The sequence below is a fragment of the Phaseolus vulgaris genome, chromosome 3 (assembly GCF_051622355.1).
Source record: "Phaseolus vulgaris cultivar YP4 chromosome 3, ASM5162235v1, whole genome shotgun sequence".
NCBI classification, from domain to species: Eukaryota; Viridiplantae; Streptophyta; class Magnoliopsida; order Fabales; family Fabaceae; genus Phaseolus; species Phaseolus vulgaris.
In genome coordinates, this window is record NC_143500.1 from 27,598,927 (window position 1) to 27,624,993 (window position 26,067).

General features: G+C 36.3%; 1 protein-coding gene across 2 annotated transcripts; it reads left to right on the forward strand.

Moving 5' to 3' along the window:
* SYD (P-loop containing nucleoside triphosphate hydrolases superfamily protein) lies at positions 1-24,818 on the forward strand. Of its 2 annotated transcripts, XM_068607360.2 has the most exons (38): positions 1-249; positions 1,085-1,199; positions 1,291-1,352; positions 2,006-2,097; positions 2,176-2,838; positions 3,411-3,562; positions 3,740-3,891; positions 3,979-4,043; positions 4,113-4,796; positions 4,921-5,156; positions 5,318-5,415; positions 5,492-5,674; positions 5,798-5,978; positions 6,061-6,249; positions 6,333-6,376; positions 6,587-6,643; positions 6,938-7,034; positions 7,294-7,466; positions 7,553-7,766; positions 7,962-8,087; positions 8,215-8,304; positions 9,092-9,208; positions 9,378-9,458; positions 9,669-9,776; positions 10,075-10,244; positions 15,953-16,031; positions 16,116-16,190; positions 16,588-16,685; positions 16,770-16,877; positions 17,320-17,377; positions 17,483-17,710; positions 17,993-19,223; positions 19,315-21,391; positions 21,464-22,412; positions 22,488-22,721; positions 22,825-23,022; positions 23,103-23,183; positions 23,605-24,818. In XM_068607360.2, the coding sequence occupies exons 2-38, from the start codon at positions 1,095-1,097 to the stop codon at positions 24,544-24,546; spliced, it is 10,497 nt and encodes a 3,498-aa protein (XP_068463461.1). In that variant the 5' UTR covers positions 1-249; positions 1,085-1,094; the 3' UTR covers positions 24,547-24,818. The 2 variants fall into 2 exon arrangements, with proteins under 2 accessions (XP_068463461.1, XP_068463460.1); XM_068607359.2 differs by having other exon boundaries at positions 19,315-22,412.
* Positions 24,819-26,067: the final 1,249 nt, after the last annotated feature.

Sequence of the window (26,067 nt, forward strand, 5' to 3'; positions counted from 1 at the left end):
TTGTTTAGGTAGAAATGTAAAAAGTTCACACGGAACTGACCTCCAACTCGTGTGCCATATAATCTTTGGGATCTTCTTTCTCACTGTTTCTACAAAGATGGGGTTTCGTCTTCACAGACAGCACAGACAGCGTGATTGTTGAAACCATATTTTACGACTTCTCTGTGAGACTATCTGTGGGAACGCGCTCGTGCCTATGTAGGCAGCTGAACATAACATCGTGTAATTTCTCGGAGTTTCCGAGCTCTGGTAATCCTCTCCGATTCTCAACGTCTGCTTCTTTCCAATTTAATATTTCTGAGCGTTTCGAATTTCGACCTGCTTTTTTCTGTTTTGGGAATTCCTCTGCGTTTTGCTTAGATTCGCTGATTGCGAACAGTGCCCTGTAGGGTTCGGCTTGCATTTGAAACTTTTAGGGGATTTTCATTGTTTCAGTGTCGCTATGCGAGTTTGTGTTTTTTTTGAGGAATTTCGTAAATGAGTGTTTTGTTTTGGGATGTGGAAGGGGAATGGGGGGTTATTGTGAATTATGATCGGCTTGGGGATGAATGGATATGCAGTGTTTGGTTCTGAAGGCTTCAAGGTAGGGTATGAGGGGAGAAGGTAGCGAGTTGGGAGCTGTTCGTTTCTTTTCCCAATAGATATGTTCCTTCATATGGTTATTTGTCCTTTGATTTTTGTCTCATATACTAAAACAGGGGCCCATTGTTTCATGTATCCACTTAATTAATGTTATTTCCTTTTATTCTTGGGAGCTTGGCTTAAAAGTTTGCCTTCCTGTGTTTATCTGAGTGCTATTGACACTCGAATTCTGTTGTCTTTGTGTCAAGTTTAGTCACCCTACAACAAAAACCCATTTCCCACCAGGTGAAGTACGCAACATGTATAACACGATGCCATTTGGCTTGGTTTAAAACTAGATTTTCGGAGATGTCAACTTCCCCCAGTGCCCTTCTTGGTGGAAATTGTATCATTTTTAATTGCTGATTCTCATCTTTGGCTTAGAATGATAGGTTTGCTATCCTGGAATCTCCAGCTTGTCCAATTTTTTATTGACATCACAAACAATATTTTGGTTGTGCAGTTCAGAGGAGATGGCCTCTTCACAGAATGTGGAATTGGAGGCTGCAAAATTTCTGCATAAACTCATTCAAGATTCGAAAGATGAGCCAGCCAAGCTGGCTACTAAACTCTATGTGGTGTGTGTTGCTTTCTCTAATGATAAAATACTTAAATTTTAACTGCTTAAAAGACTAGGTATGGTCGTGATTAATTTGATTTTTGTTTCAGATACTACAACACATGAAATCAAGTGGGAAGGAGCATTCAATGCCATATCAAGTGATATCAAGGTAACACAATTTAGCACCCTAACTCATCCATATTCAGTTATTTACTTGTTTTTGTTTAGACCTGGTCTTTTTAAGTGAACTAGGATAACAAAATCGAATATCTGATTTTGTTTGTTCAACTGGGACACATGTTTACTTTTTGCTCTTCCTATCTTTTATCCCTATACTTTGGTCAAACCTGGTTAAAGTCCATGGCACATTTTCCTTAGGATATTAACCAGCATTTCCACGTGTGATGGAAAATAAAATAATCACAGGAATGGTTTGTTTAATTGCATCATGTATGGTTTAAATAATTGTGAATTTTTTTGGTACTTTGTACTCTCTTTCCATAAAGAAAAGAGGTCAGATCTATTTTGTTACTTAGTGTAATTTGGCTAGGGTAACATATGTTTGAAACTGATGGCTGCTCCCTTGTGATACCTTTATTTGATTGCATTTGCAAATAGATAACAAACAAAATTCCCAAGGTGATTATGAGGCTCATCTTGTGGATTTAATTTTGTTGTCATGCCTTATTGTCTATAATGAAACTAATACTTGTCATTATTGGCACCAAACCTTTGTTTGTTAGTGTTGGGAATTTGACCCAATATTTGGTTTCATGCTCAATGCTGTTTCTTCTGACTTAATGTTATGTTGTGTGTAATAAGGGCAATGGAGACTGTCATCAGTCAACATGGTCTTGATATTGAAGCATTGAAGTCATCTCGTCTTCCATTGACTGGTGGTGGTCCTCAAATTGGTAATTAATAGAGCATGCTTGCCTATTGCTGAAAGGATGTTTGTGTGATTTTAATTTCGATGTTTGATAATTTTGCAGGATCTTCATCACAGCCAGTGAATGTTACAAAAGATTCTAGAGTGGGCATGGTGGAAAATGAGGTGTCCAAAATGGACCCTTATGCTTCTGGCCGGCCACCAGTTGCCCCAAGTGGTGGAGCACCTGATTATTATCAAGGATCTGTTGCTCAGAGGAGTAGCCAGTCTTTTGATCAAGGGAGTCCATCTAGTTTGGATTCTAGGTCTGCTAATTCACAGTCACAGGACAGACGTGATACTGCTAACTGGGACAAACAATCAAATCATAAGGATGGTAAGAAAGCTACGACAAAGAGAAAGAGGGGAGATACATCATCACCTGTGGAACTGCATGTTGACAGTCCTCAACTGGATCCCCGCAATACTGGTGTTAATGCAAGGAAGGGGAAAATGACCAAGGCTGAATCGTCAGATGGTCTTCCAGTTAAAAGCGGTGAACTAACCAACTTTAACATGGCTCCAAATAGTGGTCAGATGGAAAATATCTCGACTTTGCCTGGTAGCATGAGAACAATGCTTAGAGCAAACCAAGAAGGTCATCATTTGTTGGCAAAGCAAACTGATTTAACAAAGATTGGCAATCCGATGGTGCGAGCACCTAATTCAAAGTATGCTGAAGACTCGGAAGTTTCCTCTGCACATATTGCTTCAGGAAAGCAGCAAGGTACTTCCTTAAGTTGTACACTCACTAGTGAGATTGGATGTGTGATTAAACTAAAGCTGGATTGCCTCTATTAAAAAATCCTATAGTTTCATTTCTTCTAATGTTGTTCCTTGTAATACAATGGCAGAAAAGTCAATGCAGCAGTTAGTACCTCCATAAGTCATGATATAACTTGATGAAACTGAGTTCGTGGGATTAAGAACTACAAACATTTTGGAATATATATAATACTAAAATACCAATGCCAAATATTTGAGTGGTCAGTGGTGAGGTTTGACACAAGACTTCCTAGAAGTGCTTATGTGTATATATAATTAATAGAATGGAAGAAATGATTTGAATAGAGGTTTTCTTGAACACACTAGTTCTTATATCAGTCATGCATAGCTGTGCCTAAATTATTTGAGTATTCTCTGCTGTTAGATCATCATCACGATTGGGTCATCATGGAGGAGAATGACTGAGGAAATATCAATTTTACCTAGAATTATATTTAAGAAAGGAAAATAAGCTATAATTTTTGAATTTCTTTCCCACAGTTATTGATGTAAAAGAATTTATATCAATTTCAGGAGTTTATGCAAAGATTCATGGAGGGATGGGAATTCCAGCTGGCGCATCTTCAATGGCTGAAGCTTTCTCAAATTCAATGCAATATGGTGGTGCAGTTGAGCGTGATGGGGTTAATTCTACTAATTTAGCTGATGGACATAAAATTTCTCAGGTACTTGCTGTTTACTAATTTTTTTGTCTCACTGTTTATCTCTAAGCTGTATTACCCCCTCCCTCCATCAGCTATAGTCATCGTACTTCAAAAGTTATTCTGCTTCTTTTATTCTCTTTTGACTACGTACTTGTATATAGTCAACTTGATTACTTGACCATGTAATTTTATTGACAGGTTGGCAGACAAAATAGTGGCTCTGAAATGACTATGCTTAGACAAGGTGTTCCTCCAAGAGACACAGGAAAATCCACTGTTCCTGTCATGCCTTTCAAAGAACAACAGTTAAAACAGCTTCGTGCTCAGTGCCTTGTTTTTCTAGCATTTAGGTAGGCAGTTTGGCTACCATCTATTGGTTTAAAAAAAATGGTCTTGAATTATATTTTTCATTTGAAACTTTGTTGTTAAATGTGCAGGAATGGCCTAGCACCAAAGAAACTACATCTTGAAATTGCACTTGGAACAGCCTTTTCTAGAGAAGGTGACTAATCTTTATATTTTATTTCACACATTGACCATCTTCATTGACTAACAAGTGATGGTAATACAGATGGTTCTCGCAAAGATCTAATTGACCACAAAGGAAAATCACAATCTTTTAATGAATCAAGTAATGCATCTGGGGTCATGATGCCATTTGGAGGCCCAAGCAATGTGAGACAGACAGATAAAAACCCTTCAGGTTCGTCTTCAGCTGGAAAAATTGTTGAGGCTGACTCTTTGTCAAAGGGAACTGAGAGCCCAAGAACAATGGAGGACAAAGGTAATCTAAATGTCAGAAAAATAGATGTTGAAAGACGGATTCAAGAAAGAGTGACCACACAAGCTTCCTCAGTCACTTCATCTCAGCAGCAAGATTCTTCAAGTACAAGAGGTGCTGTAGTTGGTAATAATCATTTGGATGATGTTGACACCAGTAATATACCGGTAGGAAGATCTAACCAATCTTCTGTTGTTGGTCCAAATAGCTGGGCTGGTTTTGCTGGGGCTAATGAGGCTTCAAAGGGACCTCCACAGATCTCTACTATTCAACATGAGTTGCCTATAATAGAAAGAAGAGAGAATATTCCTAGTCAGTTTCAAAATGTTGGTAACAATTGTGGTTCACGGAATCACAATCTGTCTTCTTTTTCTTTAAAAGAGCAATGGAAATCTGTTCCAGGGACCGACAGCGATCCCCATGGAGCAACCATGATGAAGGATGGAAATGTGATGATAAAACATGTTTCTCCAGGTGTAAACCATACTCAATATAACTATGCTATTACAGTCAGTTTCTTTACAGCTTAATATTTTCTGTATTATTCCAAGTGTCAATAATTGATTACTTTTTGAATATGGATTGGTATTACTTTCAGATGGCTTCAAAACAGTTCCAGTTGATAATGCATCAAAGCATGGCATCTCTTTTCCTACAGAGCAAGATGGGAATGAGAGGTTGGTAGCAGGCGATTTGCCACATTCTCCAAAATATACAATGTCAGAGAGATGGATCATGGATCAGCAGAAAAAGAGGCTTCTAATTGAGCAAAATTGGGTGCAAAAACAGCAGAAAACAAAGCAAAGAATGGCTACTAGTTTTCACAAGTTAAAGGTTTGTTCTCTTTTAACTGCCACTTTTTAAGGTTTAGCGCTTACTATGTTCTCCTTGAACATTTAAATAATATTTGCACCCTGCACATACAAAATGTGTTATTCATAATGACTGCACAATGTGTAAACATCATTACCTGTGCTTCATTCTGTGTATTGTAGGAAAATGTGAGCTCCTCTGAAGATATTTCTGCTAAAACCAAAAGTGTCATAGAGTTGAAAAAACTTCAACTATTAGAGCTCCAACGACGTCTCCGGAGGTAATTTGTTGTGTGATTAAACTTGTTATTTTCTTCAAGTACCAGTTTGACAGTATATTCTCCCTTTGTGATCCAGTGATTTTCTGAACGATTTTTTCAAACCAATTACAACCGAGATGGATCAGTTAAAATCAATTAAGAAACATAGGCATGGTAGAAGGGTAAAACCTGAAAGGTTCGAGCAGAAAATGAAGGAAGAGCGTCAGAAACGGATTCGTGAGAGGCAGAAGGAGTTTTTCAGTGAGATAGAGGTTCACAAGTATGTGTTTTTTTCCATTTCTAACTGACTTTTCTACCTTCTTAATTTTCCAATGCATTGTAGCTGATAACTACAAACCAGTGCTCTCCTTACTCCTTTCTTCAATTATTACTTGAAATCTAGGGAAAAACTTGATGATGTATTTAAAATCAAGAGGGAACGGTGGAAGGGTTTCAATAGATATGTGAAGGAGTTCCATAAAAGAAAAGAACGCATTCATCGTGAGAAGATTGATAGAATCCAGCGGGAAAAGATTAATTTACTGAAAATAAATGATGTGGAGGGATATCTTCGTATGGTGCAGGTTTGTTTATTTTCTTATTTGTTAGAAATTGATACATGGCTTATATATTTAATGCTCAATGCCATTTTCAATGGTACATTAGGATGCAAAATCAGATCGTGTGAAGCAACTACTTAAAGAGACTGAGAAGTATCTTCAAAAGCTTGGGTCCAAGCTACAGGAAGCAAAGTCTGCTGCTGGACGTTTTGGACAGGAGGTCGATGATACAGGTCATGTCAGTTTTCTTGAGAATAGTGAAACAGAAAATGAGGATGAAAGTGATCAGGCAAAGGCAAGTTTGTCTTATGCATCTCTTTCTTAGGTTTAAATCTTGCATTATAAATTGTGACTTATTTTTTCCAATTCTTTTTACAGCATTATATGGAAAGTAATGAGAAGTATTATAAGATGGCCCACAGGTACTAGTTCAGTGCTAATGTAATATCTTTTAAAAAAAATTCGAAGTACCGTAAGTTACGTGCATTATACTGGTTTAGTTTTACTGTCAAAGGATCAAAAGTGTTCATAGTGCATTAGTTCCATTAATCTATTAATATGTATGTGAAATTTCTACTGTGTTGTTGAGTAATCCTTCTGCTTCATTCTAAGGATTTTCTCTACCCCTGCAGTATAAAGGAGAGCATTGCAGAACAGCCATCTAGTTTGCAAGGGGGGAAATTGAGGGAGTAAGTTAAATATTTGCCCTTTTATAATGCATGATTTTTAGTCGGATACATATGCTCATGTCTTGCAATGCAGATCCAAATTTTTTTTGTTGCACTTTTAGTCCTTTTTTTTATGTACGTAGTTCTGCATATACTTTGTCTCAGTGGGGATTTTCTCCTTCTCACTTTTCATTTGTTTTTGTTAGTTTTATTTAATCTTGTTTGACAAGCAAGAGATTTGGACTTATATTCCATTCTCTGTTTTTTTGGGTTCTAAGGACTTATATTCTTTCTAATTGAACATTTTGTCTTTAGATATCAAATGAATGGCTTGAGGTGGCTGGTTTCTCTATACAACAATCATTTGAATGGAATTCTTGCTGATGAAATGGGATTGGGTAAAACAGTACAGGTACAATTTTGGTGAACTGAGGAGAGATTAGTATACTCAGTTGGATTGCTATTTGGTTTCTCTGTCCTTTTTTTAATTATTATTTTGGCAGCATGTTATTTTCTCTCTTTATCCCTTCTGAATAATTTTTTCCTTTTGGGGTTTTTACACTTATTGTTACAGTAAATGTATACATGCTAAAGAGAATGGATCATCATATTGCAATAAAAAGATTTTAAGATCTTTTGTATCTATAAAATCCTAATGTCTTATTTTACAGGTTATTTCTTTAATTTGCTATCTGATGGATACAAAAAATGATAGAGGACCATTTCTTGTGGTTGTGCCCTCTTCGGTTCTACCTGGTTGGGACTCAGAAATAAACTTCTGGGCTCCTGGTGTTCATAAAATTGTTTATGCTGGACCGCCAGAGGAGAGACGTCGGTTATTCAAGTAATTAGACTTTAAGATATTAACTCCCTCCATCTGTTTTATGCTTATGCCTTGATGTGTGCCTTATCAGTTCTTTCATATTTTAGGGAAAGGATTGTTCACCAGAAATTCAATGTTCTTTTGACTACGTATGAATATTTGATGAATAAGCATGATAGACCAAAGCTGAGCAAAATACATTGGCATTATATAATAATTGATGAAGGCCACCGCATAAAGAATGCTTCTTGCAAGTTGAATGCTGACTTGAAACACTATCAGAGTTCTCACAGATTGCTGTTAACTGGAACACCATTGCAGGTTTTTTTTCCCTTTCCCCACTTAGTTTTTCATATATATGTATGTGTGCTTGTTGTTGGGAATAACTGAAAGCTTCTGCTCAACCCTTAGTGGAGGCTCTTGATATGTTCTTTATTTCACTTTTGCCGTTATTTTATAACATTTAATGTTTATGATTGCTGGTTTCATAATTTTATAATTTATATTTATATGCAGAACAATCTTGAAGAACTATGGGCACTACTTAATTTCTTGTTACCAAACATATTCAATTCATCGGAGGACTTCTCTCAATGGTTTAACAAGCCATTTGAGAGTGCTGGAGATAGCTCACCTGATGAAGTAAGTTTTGGATTATTTCTACTTATATATATATATATTAACTTTACATATTCTTATTTCAATGTAAGCCTCATTGATCTTTGTGTACTAATTGTGGTTTTTTTTTCTATTTATAAATATTAAATAGGCTCTATTATCCGAGGAGGAAAATCTCTTGATCATAAATCGTCTGCACCAAGTTTTGAGACCATTTGTACTCAGGAGATTGAAACACAAGGTTTTTTTAATACTCAACTTAAGCTTATTAAGTGTAGTTCCTACTCCTTTAGTTTCTGTATTCTATGGACAGGGTTTATTCTTTATCAATATACTTATCTGGCTTATGATTTGTTTTGACTCTTCTAATCAATACTTCCTTCTTAGTAGTATGTATCTATGGGCATACTCATGTGTCCATATAATGTTATCAAAGCATATGCCTCTTCTATACATTCATAATTCATTTTGTTGTTGTTGTCTTAATTTCTTTGTCCTTTTTCATGTATACTTCAGTTGTATGTATTATAACTTTTTGCTGATAATTGCTCTTAAATTGAATAATATGGAGTTAAGGCGACATAAAAGATTATAAAAATTGAGTTTCTTTAGGCTACTAGAATTTTGATGAGTATCTGGTAATTGTTGTTATATGGATAAAATGTTCCACATTATTCAAGTCAGGTCTGTTATTTGACCTCAATCTTTACTTTTTGTGTCTATTTTTATGATACTTTGAAAAAATGTTTTCTTTTTTCATTTCTTTGATTTTCTTTTAACTAAAAAATGTTAATATCTTTTCATTTTGTTTTCTGATTTTGAGGATTTGTAATGAGAACAAGGAAACCAGTTTTTTTTTTAGTGTTTCACACGTCTTTGAACAAAGCAAAAATAATGACACTTTTATTAGTAAAAGTATAAGTACAAGACATTTTCTTAAGCCAAATACTTGTATCTTGTCTGGCCCGAAGACGTATTAGCTTCTGAAGTCATCATTCTACTGTTCTTGTGTTTTCAATTTATTTTAGGTTGAAAATGAGCTGCCTGAGAAGATTGAGAGATTAATAAGATGTGAGGCTTCTTCATATCAAAAACTTTTGATGAAGAGGGTGGAAGAAAATCTTGGTTCTATTGGCTCTTCAAAGGTATATTTTCTCTATTGCTTTATTCTGTGTTGGATGATGTTTCTTGACCTTTTGATATTAGACAATAATTTATTTCCCTCTGTTTTTTGTTTTAAATTAAGTAGCTTTCGTGTATAGAAAACATACATTTACTTGCTCTGCTGGTCTAATTGAAATTTATAATTGTTAGTCTCGATCAGTACACAACTCTGTCATGGAGCTTCGAAATATATGCAATCATCCATATCTCAGCCAGCTTCATGCAGAGGAGGTATATTCATATCTCAGCCAGCTTCATCCTGAAAGTAATAATTTTTTTTACAGAGGCTATATCTTAAACTTCCAAACTGGCGTTTTCTCTGTCTGAAGTAGTCAATTTGGTTTATTGGCTACTTCAGCAGATAGTGAAGTATTATGTGATGATGCATTTGTTATTCTTTACTTTTTGGTATGCTGCAGTATGACTTTTGGCTGTTTGCAGGTGGATAACTTCATACCTACACATTATCTGCCACCAATTATTCGACTCTGTGGGAAACTTGAAATGTTGGACCGTTTATTGCCTAAATTGAAGGCTGCAGATCATCGGGTATGAAGTATCCTATATAATTGTTGCCAAATTACTACATTTGACTTATTTCTTGTCAGTATTGTCTTGAGTTGTTTGTTATAATTGAAGTTATTTTGTCATCCTATTTTCCATGCTTGCATTTGTTTGTTTAAGATCTACTAGCTGCTTTGGAATTAGAATGTGTTTGACAGTGCATTCTCCCTTTGCCAAATCTATGAAACTAAACTGGTTCTTGTAGTGAGTACCTTATTAGTAGCGTTTTGTTTTGGAAATTTAGCTTTTAATGTCTTGTATCATACTGTCTATGCCTTTTCAGGTTCTTTTCTTTTCGACAATGACTAGGTTGTTGGATGTTATGGAGGAGTACCTAACCATAAAACAGTATCGGTACCTCCGGTTGGATGGACATACATCAGGAGGTGATCGTGGTGCTCTGATTGAATTATTTAACCAACCTGATTCCCCATATTTTATTTTCTTGCTCAGGTAATTTTAGTGTCTACTACGGCACTAAGTTAATTAAAAAATTGAATTGGGGAATTTTTGTTCAAATCTTAATCTACATTTTGTTATTGGAATTGCATAATGAATTTTAGGCTCTATTTGGTTTGAGAAAATGTTTTCTATTTGTCATTTCCTTTTTTCATTTTATGAATACAATGTTCATTTCCAAGTTTCATTATGTAGAAAATGTTTTTTTTTTTTTCTATTTTCATATAAAGGTTCTGTTTTTGTTCATGATTTGGATTTGGGTATATCATGGAGTGGCTAAGTTGCACATCAAGTAGAGTGAAATGCTCAGTAGAGTATTTAAGTGCTTAGTTCTCCCAACTTAACAACTAGCTTTTGAAGGATGAGTTCCCCTAGTTCTTTAGTACTTATCAACTGGAACCTAAACTGGCTATTGTTGTTGTCGTTTCAAAAAGGGCTTCCTATGGAGGGTTCTAACCAACAAGGAAGAAGTGTCACAGGTGAAGTGTTCTAGAGTGAGCAGTTGAGAAGTCGGCTTTTGGAGGCTGTACTATGATATAACTTGGGTATTATGAGTTGTTTAAGTCCCACCCACTTCGAGTAGTATGAAATGGTTGATGGGGTATCTAAGCATTTGGTTCTCCTCCCTCAATAATTAGCTTTTATGAGTGGATTCTCAGTGCTTGGGTTATCAGTTCACATAATTATCTCAGCAGTTGAACCTCACCCCATCACAAACACCTTGTTACAGTCACTGTACCAGCTGATTTATTTGCCAATTTGGAACCATCACCGTTCTGTAGTGCCTTCTATTTAGAACCACAACCTCTCCCTTTGTTGCCCCATTCATCATTCAATTTGTCAAAAAAAAGGCTCATAAAGTCACCAAAACCATTTACATGCCATGGATACGAAAGCAACAATGTCATTACCTACACCAAGATATCAAAACCATTGTCACACCACTGATTTACACAAATGTGCCACTGCTAGTCCTTGTTGGAACTAACTGTTCCTTCAATGTCATGACTTCATCCACACCCAACTCCAATCACCATGTCTTTCTACACAGAACCCATGAATCATTATGTGCCAGTAGTATGTATTTAAGTTAACAAGAAATGGAATTCATTGCTTAGAGAAAATTACAGAAGTTAGTGAACCTCTTACAAAGCTCATATCATATAAAACAAAACATAGATAATACAAAACAGAGGAAAGCATATCTCTAACACCCCCACAAACTCAAGGTGCATGTGAAACAATAGGCAACTCAGCCACTTTGAGCTTGGATCCAAGGAAAAAAAGTCTTGTTGGTGAAAGCAGCTTGGTTAGAATATCAGTCCATTCAGGAGTATGCTGCACCACAATCTGCTTGGCTAGAGCCTTTTCTCTGACAAAGAAGAGATCTATTGCCATGTGTTTAGCCTAGGCAGGTAAAATTGGATTTTGAGCTAAATTGGCTGACTGAGATGATCACAACGAGCAATAGGAGTGAGATGAGGAATGGCAAGTTTAGTTAACAAAGTTTGAATCCAAAGAAGATCAGTAGTAGTTGAAGCTAGACTCCTATATTCAAGTTCTGTGCTTACCAGGCTAAAACAGTTTGAGTTCTTGATCACCAGACAGTTTATATTAGGACCTAAATAGATTGAAGCTCCGGAACTTGACCATTTATTTTCAGGATCAACAGCCCAATCAGCTTACACAAGACACTGATAGAAAAGGCTGATGAGGTATAGCAGGAGAAATACGTAAGCCACATTGAAAAGTACCTTTACCTTTAATGTATCTTAGAATGAATTTAACAGCAATCCAATGGGATTCCAATGAGTAGACATAAACTGACACCCTGTTTTGAAAGTTTAGAACCAGAAAACTATAGAAGATTTAGGCTTAGCATATATGTCTTGGTGTGAAGATCCTTTATATGTTTTGTTTGTGTCATAACAAGAGTGACATTGGACTGTGGACGTACTTCAATGCCAAGAAAATAACCCAAGGCATCTAGTTGTTTGAGAGGGAAAAGCAGAATACAGTTTGTGTCAAATGATGAACCAGGGGTGTAGAGTTTCCCATTATAATGGTATCATCAACATAAACAAGTAGACAGGACGATTTTGCTGAGAATATATATATAAACAAGTAGTGACAGATTAACTCTAGAATGAGTCTGCATGGGGAGGAACAATGGGGTTTGGTTCAGAGATAGAAGCAGGCGAGGATGAAGAAGATTCAGCAGGTAAGGAACTAGACTTAGATGTAGTGATCTGCGGAGATCTAGTCAAAACCAATAGACTTAAAACAGGAAGGGCTTCAGATTTTTTTAAGCAAATAGATCCAAGTGAACTGTTAGCATCCACAAAAGAAATGTAATAAGAGAAATCAGTAGATCAAGGAACAGGTGAAGGTACCCCACAAGTCACTATATACAAGCTGAAAAGAAAATTTATAGACAGTTAAGGAGGCTTGAGAATAAAGTTTATGGGCCTTGCCCACGCTACAAGCAGAACAAAAGGGCTTAGAACATTGATATTAGGATATCCGAATATAAGATGCCAAGTATAGGCACTGTTAGTAGCAGAATTATTGGAAAATGTAGTATTAATACAGGGATTACTATAACAAGAAGAAAAATGTTTAGGCATAAAATGAAGACTTTAAAACTGATACCAGTCGTCAGATCCAACACTTCGATGAAGAAGAATTTCTTTGGATTCATGTAATTTGACAAGACAATTGTTAGGAAAAAATTCAAAGTGAACATTATTATCTTGAGAGCAAACTTGCTCACCCTAATTAAATTCTTGGTAATGGAATCAAGATGGTTAAGAGTTAAGTGTATTTGCATTAAAACGAAAAGGGAATGTAGTAGAACAAAAATTATTTTTGGGAAGATGTTGGCCAACAAAAGATCGAGTAGGTCCTTCAAGTTGTATATTTTGGGTGGAATTTGTCACATGAAAGGGGTCCCAAATCTTGAAATCAGATTTGAAATGAAGTAGGTGCAGTTTTTGTTACCATAGGTTGAGTGGGGCAAGTATATTGATAAGGATTGTTGGACTGTTCCTGCCATCGTGATGTTGAAAAACATCTGGGAATTGTTGCTGATTGAGTCACCCAAGGTGCAACATAAGAATGAGGCAAAAAAGATGATTGATATTGTGAATTAAACTTGTTGTGATAACAAAATAGAGTAGTGTGACCTTTTTTGAAGCAAACTTGATACTGTATAGAACTACTACCACCACGACCTCTTCCAGTACAACCAAAATGGTCCCCACACTATGGCCAGGAACATGAAAATCAATGTATTGAAGTGGTGTATTTTGTTCAGTATTGCTGTGTTGAACTTCTTGATCAAGAACATGTGTAGGAGAGTAGATGGAGTTTGAGAAATATTAGAGAAAATGTGGATTTCTTGTACTTTTGTTAATGCTGTTCTAATATGAAAATTAAACCCTCAACTTCATTAATAATAGTATCAATTTTTCTCTGAACAAGTGCATCAAAAAAATCATATTTTTGGGGAACACTTTCAAGAATTGAATCCAAATGTTTTTTGAAGGAAACTGGATCTCCAAGTGCTCAGAGTCCACAAAAGACTTAATATGGGAAAAAACTCAATAAATTGGCGAGTATCCAACGAGGAGTTCCATAAATTAGAGCGCAACTGCTGTGCCTTTCTTAGTTTGATGAAGAAAGTATGCATGCATCTTTTCCCATACTTAATATGAAAGAACACATCCAAAACTTGTGACGAGATATCACTTGAAAGAGAAGACTGAAGCCATGCCAAAAACATTTGATCTTGTTGTTTCCAGCAAAGATATTCCAGATTACGACAATTAACATCGCAACCTTGGTTGGTGAGAAGAATGTGACGAAACTTGTGGATTAACCACAAAGTTGTGAAGACGAAGGCCTTGATTACAGGTTCAACCTGTTTACACTACTGCAGAAAGTTTTTGTCATCTAGTTTCTTTATAATTTGATGCAAAAAAGTGACAGGGTACATACATTGGAATAGAAGACCACGAATTTGTTAGAGGATGAGGCTTTAGAGGTGGATAAGAAGAGTTAGGATCTATGGAAGCCATTGAAATTTTCTGGAAGTCAAGAGAGATCAACTAGCTTTGGATACCATGTTGACGCTAACAAGAAATAGAATTCCTTACTTGGAAAATTACATAAGTTTAGTAATCATCTCACAGAACCTGTGTATATATATGTATGTATGTATGCATATGAGTGGACAGAGGAGCACTGCATAGGAAAGGTAGAACAGTTTAACAAACTACAACTGTTCAACTGAAAACTACAACAAAACGTAAATAATACAACAAAGCAGAGGAAAGCATCCCTCTAACACTGAGTAAGCTTTCACCACCTCCGGATCATTATTCACCATCCATAGATGCCTATCTCTGCCTGGTTCAATCAATAGAATGCAAGCCCATGTCATTTCTTTTCTTTTAGGCATGATGCCATCAAGAGAGGGGTACAAAATTTGAAAAAGGAAGACCGGAAGTGACTTTTTGGCTTCAGTTTTCAGACTTAAAGAAACTGACTCAGTATATACATGATCTTCATCATCCCTACTGTTTTTCTTTTGTTTTTCTGAAAGTGGCACTAGTCTGTCCACCTTTGATACCTCTATCTCACACATCTCTTCCTAACATTTCTGGTGCTGTGCTGGTGGCCATCTTTGGTGGTATGTGACCATTCTGCAGTTGCTCAGCCTTGTCTAGGGTTGAAGAAGGTTTTCTAGAGAAGAGACGGTTTGAGTCTGAGGACGTGACGCTGGATGGTTGATGTGAGAAAGTGGCTAGGTTTTTTTGTCTATAAAGTCAGGGAGGATGTTGGGCCGGAGTCCCAATCAAACCAAAACAGTCCAATAATTAGGGAAAGGGGTTCTTTTGCTGTTTTTTTATGAATTATTGCTTCTTTAAAAATATTTAAAAACTTTGTAATATTAAAAATATAAAAAATCATTATACATACTTATATATTATTTAGTTGTATTGTATTATACAATAGAGATAATTGCAACATATAATAATAAGTATTTATAAAAAATGTAATGATTATAAAGAATTAATACAATAATATGAATTAGAATGACCAAATATATATAAAAATAATATTAGTAAGTAATTATATAGATATACTTATACACACATTTATATTATTGAAAAACTTCAAAATGGCAGTCATCGCACTGTCCTGCATTAGCATTTTTTGGGGTTGGCTGCTACGCCCTGCAATCTAGTATATAGAACATTGTGTTTTGTTCCACCTTGCCTAGAAATGTCTTAAACTATAGCTTATAAAGCTTGAGCATTCTTCACTTTACAAGTGAGTTTTGTGGGATTTAGCTGAGTCCTAAGCCCAAGTAAGCTTTATTTTGATTGCGCTTGTAGATATTTATTGTTGAAAGCCATTTCATTGCTGTAAGTTGGAAGTTATCATCTGTCTCCCTATGATGGAAAACTTGTGCTAAATTGGATATAAGTTGTAAATATTTTTGCTTGTAATTTTTTGGAGGGAGTTTGTTTTGAAACTTGTTTGACAATTCTTCCCCCATATTGTTTTTTCATGTTGTTTAGACGTAATCTTAAAGGACCTATCAAATCAGAGCTATCTCATGTTGTCTTCGTGATAAACCATTAACTTGTATTATCTATTTTATATTGCTGACATTCATCTATTGTCTAAAAAAGCATTCGAGCTGGTGGTGTTGGGGTGAATCTTCAAGCTGCTGACACAGTGATCTTATTTGACACTGACTGGAATCCACAGGCAACATAATTTCTTTCATATGATTTTCTAAATAAATTGTTTGCTTGTGAGTAATTAATGTGATATTTGTTGGTTTATTTTCAGGTTGATCTTCAAGCCCAAGCTAGGGCTCATCGAATTGGTCAAAAGAGGGATGTTCTTGTTCTTCGGTTTGAAACAGTTAGTGCTTTTCCCTTTGAAACGGTCTTATATCAATTTGTTTAGCTAATACATGATTTGAGTTATATTTTCCGTGCAGAATAATGGTTTTTAAGGCATGTTTTATTTGATAGGTATAGTCAACGTGAGTACTAGAGGCAAACAGTTGTTTTTTTTTTTTTTTGTAAAATATTTATATCACTTACTCTCTAAAACCATGGAAAATTATATATTTTGTTGTCATTATATTGGTTTTTTTTGGGGTTCTAAAATGTTTGGTTTTTCCTGTATCTATCTTGCCTGCTTAATGATTGATGGTAGCTTTTTACGTGTTAATGCTATAAACATAAATGAAAATTTAGTTGTAGTTTTTCATATATGCTAAAGTTGCTTCTTCTTCTGCTTGCAATTTAATAAGGTTCAAACTGTTGAAGAACAAGTCAGAGCTTCGGCTGAGCACAAACTTGGTGTTGCAAATCAGAGCATTACTGCTGGTTTTTTTGATAATAATACAAGGTTGTCAATGGTGTCATATTTCACTTTTATCTGATGAAATTTCTGAGTCAGTTCTGAGGTTCTGTTGTCTGTGATTATTTGTAGTGCTGAGGATCGAAGAGAATACTTAGAAGCGCTCCTGCGTGAGTGTAAGAAAGAAGAAGCTGCACCTGTTTTGGATGATGATGCTCTAAATGATGTCCTAGCCCGCAGGTTCACTTTTAAATCTTTTTATCACTGCCTGTCTGTTATCCGCGGCCTAGTATCTCTGCTTTATGATGATTAATTGAGTTGTTTTATTTTCTGTCTTCTTTTATGCATATTTGATCGTGTCATTTTTAGAGAATGACAGCTTGGTGTGTGTAGTAGTAATTAGTGAAAATTTATGTATTTTTACTGCCTCCTTTTAATTAATTACATAACGTGGTTCCTGATGTATTATTGCCATTTCAGCATTACCCCCTCTGCTATGCTGATTGAAATCTCAGATTGTCATGTTACTTTGGACATGTGCTATTAAAACCTTTGATTGTTGATAAGATCTTTAAGTATTGCAAATGTTTGTTTCTCCATTGTAATTGCATTTAAAATAACATGATAACTACCTCATGAAAAAAAAAATAGAATTGATGCATATTTTGTTTTTGTTTTGCAGCGAAACAGAGTTAGATATATTTGAGGCTGTTGACAAAAAAAGGAAGGAAGATGAGCTGGTATTGTATATGTATTTGCTTAGGTTTTTCATCAGCAGGCATATACCTTTTTAACTGCTGTTGTGAAACGGAGAATCTCATTGGAGCTCCAAAAAAATGTTGCAGGCTACATGGAAGAAATTGGTGCATGGACAGACAGCTGATGGATCTGATCTTATTCCTCCACCTCCTGCTCGTCTGGTCACTGATGAAGACCTGAAGCAATTCTATGAAGTAATGAAGATATCTGACGTGCCTAAGGTTGTGGTAGAATCTAGTGGAGTAAAGCGAAAGGGTGGATATCTTGGAGGCCTTGATACTCAACGATATGGCAGGGGAAAGCGTGCAAGAGAGGTTTGTCTATAAATTTTATTCATTTAGATTTTGTGTTCAATTATATTCCTTGCCTGTTTTTAGCTCTCTGTATGAGTATGGTCTGCTTCGACTTACCTTCATATTACGAGTTTTACATAGGCTTAATCTTGTGTGCAATTTTGATGAACATAATTTCACATTTGATTTGCGAAAAGCAGAAGAAAAGAAAAAAGTAGATTGAAATTATACTCGTGCATTACCTTGTCTGTTACATTAGATGTACTACACAGTTGCTAAACGATGTGAACATACTTTATGAAGGTACGTTCCTATGAAGAGCAATGGACAGAGGAGGAGTTTGAAAAGATGTGTCAAGTTGAAGCTCCAGATTCACCCAAAGTAAAAGAAATGGCAGAAATGGCAGAAATGAGTTATCCAACAAATATTTCTAGCTCTGCTGTATCTACTTCCAACTCCCAACCTGTGGTGGCTGTGTCTCCAGTGGCTCCAACATTGCCATCTGTGGAGAATTTTCCTGTACAACAAGTTAAAGAAATAACTCCACCAGCCAAACGTGGTCGTGGACGACCTAAAAGAATAACTTCCGATAAGTCCCCAGCTGTAATGGGCCCTCCAGTAACTTCTGGAACTGTTGAAGTAGACACACAGTTACAAAAAGGAATTGACTCTGGACTTTTAGCATCATCAGCTGCTGATTCTGTTTCTCATTCTGCTGAAATTACAAGTGTGAATGCACCTGTGCAGCAGTCTGATACAAGAGTTTCTCCTAATGCACATCCTGCCATTCCCGTGCCAACTATTCCACCAAATTCGCAGGTAGCTGCTGTTCCTGTTTCTGTATCTATTCAAGCAAGAGGACCAGGACGGAAAGGTCATGGTAGTGAAGGGATTAGACGTAGAGGAAAGAAGCAGGTCATGGTTCCACCTCCTGTCCCTGGTGGTTCTGTTGGTCCTGATGTAAAGGTGAACGAGAAATTGGATAATAAATTGGTGAGTCCTTCTTCAGGTCAAGCTATCTCCCAGAGTGAAGCTGTTCCCAGTTTTGCTGCAGTAGCCTGTCCACCTTCTGCTTCTTTGAACAGTGGGAAGGATCCTTTAGGGGCTGGGACTGTTTTGAATTCTCAGGCACCCCATCCTTTACCCTCTAATAAAACGTTGGTTCAAACTGCACCCACTCATTCATCTGAACAGATGCCAAGTAAAGTACAAAATCAGAAGTCGCAAACTGGAAGTTCACGTCGCAGGGGGAAGAAACAGGCACCAATATTAGCTCCTGTTCCTGATGTTTTACATCAGGATTTACATCAAACTGCTAATTTACCTATTTCATCAGGGAGTACTTTAGGTGAAAAAGCCACTGAATTTAAGAGCTTGCAAGCGAACAATGTTCAAGAATCAAAATGTGTTGTCCAGGATCAAGCATCACAGAACCTAGGTGATCAGGATTTAAAATCACTGGAAGGATCAGATGATTCAGCTAAACAGACAGTGATTACGTCTTCATGTCAAGATAGTATTATCAAATCTCCAGGTGAAATTCTGCATTTTAGTATTGAAGTTGTTAAAAGTCTTTCATTTGTTTTGGAGAAGATCTTGGATATAAACTTAAGAATTTTTTGCAGGGCAAGATCTTGAGAACGTTAAGAATCCTGATGTGCATGATTCTTCTCTAAAGGTTGTTAAATCTTCTGAAATTACCTCGTCAAAGGTTGATGAAGTTTGCAATAACTCAGGGAGTGAAACTTCATTTCTCACAACAATGCCTGTTTCTGTGGTGACAAAGGATCAGCTTTTGGGTGGCAAAACCCATAGTCAAACTGTTGAAACTACAAAAATCATCCCTTCAGTTGTTGATACTCCAACTAATACCTTGACTGGCAGTGAAACTACAGAAGCCATCAACAAATCTTTAGATCCTGTGACTCCAAAGATTGTTCCTAGTACATTAAGCTCTATTTATCCTTCCACTCCAGCCTCTGAATCTACTCTCCCAGGTTCAATTGAATCCATGCCTTCCAAAAGGCAAGGTCGTAAAACTCAAAATAGAGCAGAGCCTCCAAGACGAAGGGGTAAAAAATCAGCTTCAGTGTTACCTGTTGTTCCTGATGCAGTTACTGGTCAGGATCCCAAGTTAAGTCATCATGCACAGAATTCATCAGGGGATTCATTGCAAGGTAAAACCACTGCCAATATCAGTCAAACCCCAGCATTTGAGATCCTTTTACCCAGTGGAGTAGTTAGTCATGATTCAAAAAGAAAAGATAGAGCAACCAATTCTACCCAAAATAAGCAACTGAAAGTTACAAGGATTGATGGTGCACCTATCTCTGCAGATAAGATTTCTGTGCATGATGTTGCTAGGGTAATGAAGGAAGTTTTCTCTGGAACTTGCTTACCAAAGCCCAAAGCTCATGATTCTGCCGGGAGTGAGGATAAGAATACAACTTCTGCACATGTAGCGACTAAAGCTGCAGTATGTGTCTCCAATAACCAGACTTTGGAGGATAAAGCACTTTGTGATATAACTAGTGGTGTACCATGCCTAACATCGGGTGCTGTTGTGAATATTCATGAAAAACAATCAGAACTAGCATCCAGTATGCCAATTTTGGAGGGTAAAGCTAATTTAGATATGCCAACTACCGGAGAACATAGCCTGCTATCAGATGTTAAAGAAAAGGCTGAACAGACTCAACATTGTGTTGAAAACACAATCACAGAGTGTAAAATAGCTCTTGATACTACTCTCAGTGCTGTCGAAAAGACTGGTGGTTCTTTGGAGAGACTTCCTACCAGTGATCTAAATATAGATTCGGGTAGCCATCAGATATGTTCATCTTCTGGTGCTGGATCTCTTGTGGTAATGGATCATAAACTTGGAAACCAATCTAACTTTTCTGAGGGGTATTCAAGACCTTCTGCAGTTGATATTGGTGGCACAGGATGCCCTTCAATTCCATTGGAACCCACAATTTCTAGTAATAGTCTTGTATCTACTCAGGCTAGTATGTGTATTCAGAGCCATTTACCAACAAACAAACCTCAGGATATCACAGAACAAATTTCTTCCGAAAAATTGGATCTTTCAAAACCATCTTTGGCATCGCCTCTTGCTTATGTTGACAGCTCTGGGTTATTGGTTCGGACTGAAAATTTAGGTGATCAACCACAAGGGACCTCATCTAGTCCAACGACAGGGAAAGTTTCTATTATTTCAGAACAGAATGAAGTTAAAAATGAAACAGAGTCTACCTTAAAACCTTCTGCTGAACTCTCCTCTGATGAGGGGATTATTGGGTGTAAGATTCCAGATCCAGATTCAGAGTTGCTGAAACCTGATAATCCGATTACATTTGGACATGATTCTCAAAAGCCGTTAGAACCCTCTGTGAAACAGTGTTCAGAATCAGCTTCTGAAATGGAAGATCCTGTGGGTGCTAAAGCTGTTAAAATTCAGAAGCATCCAGATGCTCTAGAACCTGATTTGCATGGTACTCCATTGATTGACAGTTGTTCAAAACCTCTCTCTGAAGAAAAAAAGGACAATGCAAATTTCATATGCGAACAGAGTCAGTCTTGTGTTTCTAAATCTATAAATTTTGACCCTGTTTCCCAAGAAAATATAGTGTTACCCAATCCTGTTGACAGTGCAAAGACTTCCTCTGAGGCTTGCCATATAGAAATGGACACATCTGACAGGTTAGTGTTGCGACAACCTTCTGGTTTGGAAGCTGTAGGGAATGATTTAAGAAGTAATTCTGGTGTTGGCAGTTTTGTAAAGGGAACTATATCTGAAGCTGCAGTCCAGCCCCAGTCAACCTTGGTCGAAGAGCAAAATAGGGTTTCGGAACCTTTGGAAGAGTCATTGGAGAAGGATGCCAACAACTCTGGGTTCCAGGAGGAAGTAAAAGTTGATGAAGTGGAAGCTGATGTTCTAATGGATTCTTCTATTAGTCAGAATGTGCTTGTAAAGCATGACGTTTTTCAAGAAAATGTGAATTTTTCCTCTGATCGAATGACAAAGGAAGAAAACATAGAAGGATCAACTGTTATCAGCCCTTCTCCAGCAAATGGATTGAAGGATTCTAATCTTGAACTAGGTTATAAAGATATATCTCCGGTTGGTAATTCTCAGACTGGATCTGAAGATAATATGTTGAAGAGCTTGAATTTAGTTTCATCTCCTTTGGTGAGGAAGGAAGAAGGGGTCAGTTCTACCTCTGATATTGATGGTCCTGAAGATCACTCAATGTCTCTGAGGGTACCTGTTTGCTCTAATGACTTGCTTGGTAAATCAAAGGTTCATCAATTAATTACTGTCGCAGATGCTGTGGAGCCTTCATTGACTCAACTGAAAGAGGAAGAAAAAATCGGGGTATCATCTGACAGTAAATTAGTTGTGAGGCCTGTATCTGAAAAGGACATGGAAGGATCTGGTCTTTTGCCAGAAGATCCAGTGCTGGAAATCAACAAAATGTCATCTGATTCCCCTATGATTGTTAGCCACTCTGTGGAGGCTCAAGTGTCTTTGGTAAAAGGAGATTGTTCAGAAATCAGAATCTGTGATGAAATGGATGTTTCTCAGGTTTCCGTGAATGATTCAGAAAGGCTTACTCCCAAATTCCAGAATGATCCTTCTTGTTTGCAGATGGAGAGAGATAATGCTAATATGTTATCTGACAGGGGCCCTCTGATAGAGAATTGTAGGGATGACATCATGGTATGTTTTGTACATATTTAGCAGATCTGGCTACGCAATTTTTTCTCTAATTATGTACTAACTTTGTGTGTGCAGGAACCTATAGCAAGTCCATTATTGCAACAAAAATCAGAATGTTCTGAATCTGAGGAGGTTGATATGAAGACATCTGATGTTGGCTGGATTGATCCTGGACTGATAGCCAAAAGCACACATCTGCCTTCTTCCTTGGTGGAGCAAGATAAAGCTGATATTTCATGCAAGAGCCCATTGGCTGCTGCAGAACCAACTTTTTGTTTGACTGGAGAGAATTGTGAAGATGCTAACGAGGTATAATATTTGGCAACTATTAGTATACTGTTGTTACTATCCCTTCAATTTTACGGTTGTATCATTTCAGCTGGAGTTGTTTACAAATTCATTAACTTTACAGGAACCAAATTCTTCAGAAGCTGAGATTGGTAATCAAATGGAAGCATATGATGTAGCTGGGGTTAATAGGGAACAACTTTCATCAGGTGACATTATTGAGCCATCATCTTCCTTGATAATTGAGGACAATAAGATTGTGTTGTCATCTGACAAGCTTCCACATCTGACTGAAGATGGGAGCTGTAAAGATGCCAGTGAGGTTAGTTATTTTGCACCTACATAATAATGTCTTCTGCTATAATTCTCCATTTAACTTCTGTTATGAATTAATTTCTTCAGGGTCCCTCTACAAATCCAGTACTACTACAGAAATTAATTAATAATTCCAAAGCTGAGATGTGTGATCAAGGCAGTAGACAGGTTGGTCTCCCCTTTAGACTATGCAAAACCCCTTATCTTGGTTTTACAGTCTGTTGTTTTGCTTCATATGAGGTAATTGATTTGAACAATTTATTTGATATTCTATTTAAAACCATAATCTGAGGTTAAGAAATTTTCTTCAGTTGAAAGTAAAACATTAAAATTTAGGCTGCATGGCTGGGTTTATTGGGATTTTACACTTATTTGTAAAATGCCATTTTGCGAGAATCACGACAGAGTTGTTTTTCTTCTAATGCCCTAAATATGGAATCAGTATTGGGCAATGGGCATTCTCACATTAGACAATTTGGGGATGATTTTATATTTACGTATACGGCTTTCATGGTTTTGTATGCATTAAAATAATCTGGTATCTACTGTTTCCATTACTTCTGGCCTTTGATTTTGTATTTCATCCTAGGTTGGTGGGATACCTGTGGACGTTGTCAGAGCATCAGAGGGGGAAAGAGAGGTGGAGACATTGTCTGATGAGGGTCCACAAGGAATCTTCGAAACCCAGGTTGAATCAAGAGGACTGGCTGACAGTGAGGACAGGACAGATGGTAAAAGCTGTGCTACTGAGATGGAAAATGTATCTGAAGTCCCAAATTCCTCAGTATCAGTTGAGAAGGTGGATGGCTTATCTAATGAAGGTATTGTTGGCAGCCAAGCAAGAATGCAGGTGTCAGAAGATTCTGAAGCTATTGTGGGAGATGAGATTGATGTTACTCCAGATTGTTTGGATCCCTCAATATCAGTTGAGAAGGTGGAGGATGGCGCATCTAATGAAGGTATTGTTGGCAGCCAAGCAAGAATGCAGGTGTCAGAAGATTCTGAAGCTATTGCGGGAGATGGGATTGATGTAACTCCAGATTGTTTGGATCCCTTAGTAACGGTTGAGAAGGTGGAAGGGTTGTCTAAGGAAGGTTTAGTTTGCATCAAAGCAAAAATGCAGGTATCGGAAGATTCTGAAGCTGTTACGGGAGATGGGATTGATATTACTCCAGATTGTTTGGCGGTGCCAGAAACTGTGTCCATTGTTGGGGATTCATCTCTGTGCTCTTCAGCAGTAGGGAGTGAACATGTGGACAACTTGTCTGAAGCAAACATTGACACTAAAGAATCAGAAGCAGAAGTTGACACTAAAGAATCTGAAGCTGGTGTGTGTAACCAGGAAAATCAAGTAGTGCAAGAAAAGGCATCAGAATGCATGGAACATGAGAAGAATTTGGATGACAACACTTTAGCAAAACTTGACTCCAAAGAATCTGAAGCCGGTGATTGTAACCAGGAAAATCAAGAAAAAGCAGTGAAAGACATTGAAAAATCCACGCCTGTAGCTGAGGAATCAAATGAAATATGAAGTTGAGGATGGAAGAAACAATGTTGGATTGTAAATGAAAAGGCACCTGGAAGGCTTTGGATGAGATGAATTCAGGTGGAAGAAAGAGCCCATGAATCTTGAACCAACTCATGAAACCTGCCCTTGTATATATTATAATATCATATATGTTGTCTCATGAAACCTATAGGGATTTTTTTTGTACATATTTGTTGTAATTTTCTTTATAAATCCTTCTGGATATCATATTACTTAATCTTGGCGTATAATTACAAGGTTCAATATCTGTCTAATTGTTGGTATTTGCCATCGACGATTGGTTGAAATGGTATCCCATTACATATTGTTGAATGGGATATGTCATCGTTAATCATCAAACAAACTACAGAGAAAACTTTTATAAGAAAATGTTGTTTTATTTATATCTGAATGTAACAGACGTAGAAAGGTTTGGTATTTCTTGAGTAAATTTAATCAACATGACAAAATTACTCAGACATAAGCTCTAAATGTTGGTCCAAACAGTCTCAAATTTTTGTTATAAAGTAAATAATTTTTTTTATTGAATTCTTTTAAACTTTTGTACTTTTATAAAATTAGAAACCTGAAAATATTTTAGTCAACAATTAATTATAATTTTTCTATTTGATTTGCCTCAGTAGATAAATAAAACAAAAATGTACTAAAAGGAAGGTTTAAATTTTTTGGTACTTGAAATTGAAGATAAATTTATATCCCATTTTCCAAATTTAAAATTAGTCATTTAGTCATTTTGTTTTTCTAAAAAAAGTGAGTTCTATTAAATATTCTTCTAAACTTCACGCGTGTGCTTTCTTTTAAACAATTATTTCAATTTTAATGATGCTTTGGAGAGATTATAATATTAACTAATCAGATTTTTACAAAAATAGTATAATTTTACATTGTTTATATTCTATTATTTATTTATTGAGTCTTCCTTTTTTAGATTTTGTAAAACTTTATAGAAAAGACGTTTAATTATAGCTTCCTAATATATTTGTTTAGCTAGTAGATTAGAGATTAATTTCGTTTCCGATTCGTTAATTGTAGTTAATAAGATGATTTTTTAGAAACTAATTGGAAATATGTTATAAAATTTGCTAGTGTGCATAGTAACCTATTTAGATAATATTGAGGAACATTTTTTCAACCTTTTTTATAGGTCCTATGATTCTTTAATCTCTATACTTACGAATTTTATTTTTTTTAGTGTGAATCACATTCTATTTTATCGTCTTTCACTTCTCTCATTTTCTAACCATTAAACGTTTATTTTCTCGCAAATTTCTTTTAAAAACTCAAGATAAAATCGGAATGACTCGTTTTGTGAGCATAATATATCATTATTAATATATGTATAATTAAACTATAAATTCAAAGTAGTATAAACTGCTATTAAAAAATATTTTATTATATAAATTTCAAGATAAGTTATATCAACATAAATAATATGTCATATTCTCTAAAATATAATCTTTCAAGTAAAGTTTAAAAGGATATTATACTTAGTCTTAAGTTTAC

What these genes read in the sequence shown, in the direction of transcription:
- SYD (XM_068607359.2), top strand. Translation starts at nt 1,095, where the DNA reads ATGGCCTCTTCACAGAATGTGGAATTGGAGGCTGCAAAATTTCTGCAT. An exon ending in ATGAAAGTGATCAGGCAAAG is followed by an intron (nt 6,250 to 6,332) that starts GCAAGTTTGTCT and finishes TTCTTTTTACAG; the next exon opens with CATTATATGGAAAGTAATGA. An exon ending in AAAGGAAGGAAGATGAGCTG is followed by an intron (nt 17,378 to 17,482) that starts GTATTGTATATG and finishes AAAATGTTGCAG; the next exon opens with GCTACATGGAAGAAATTGGT.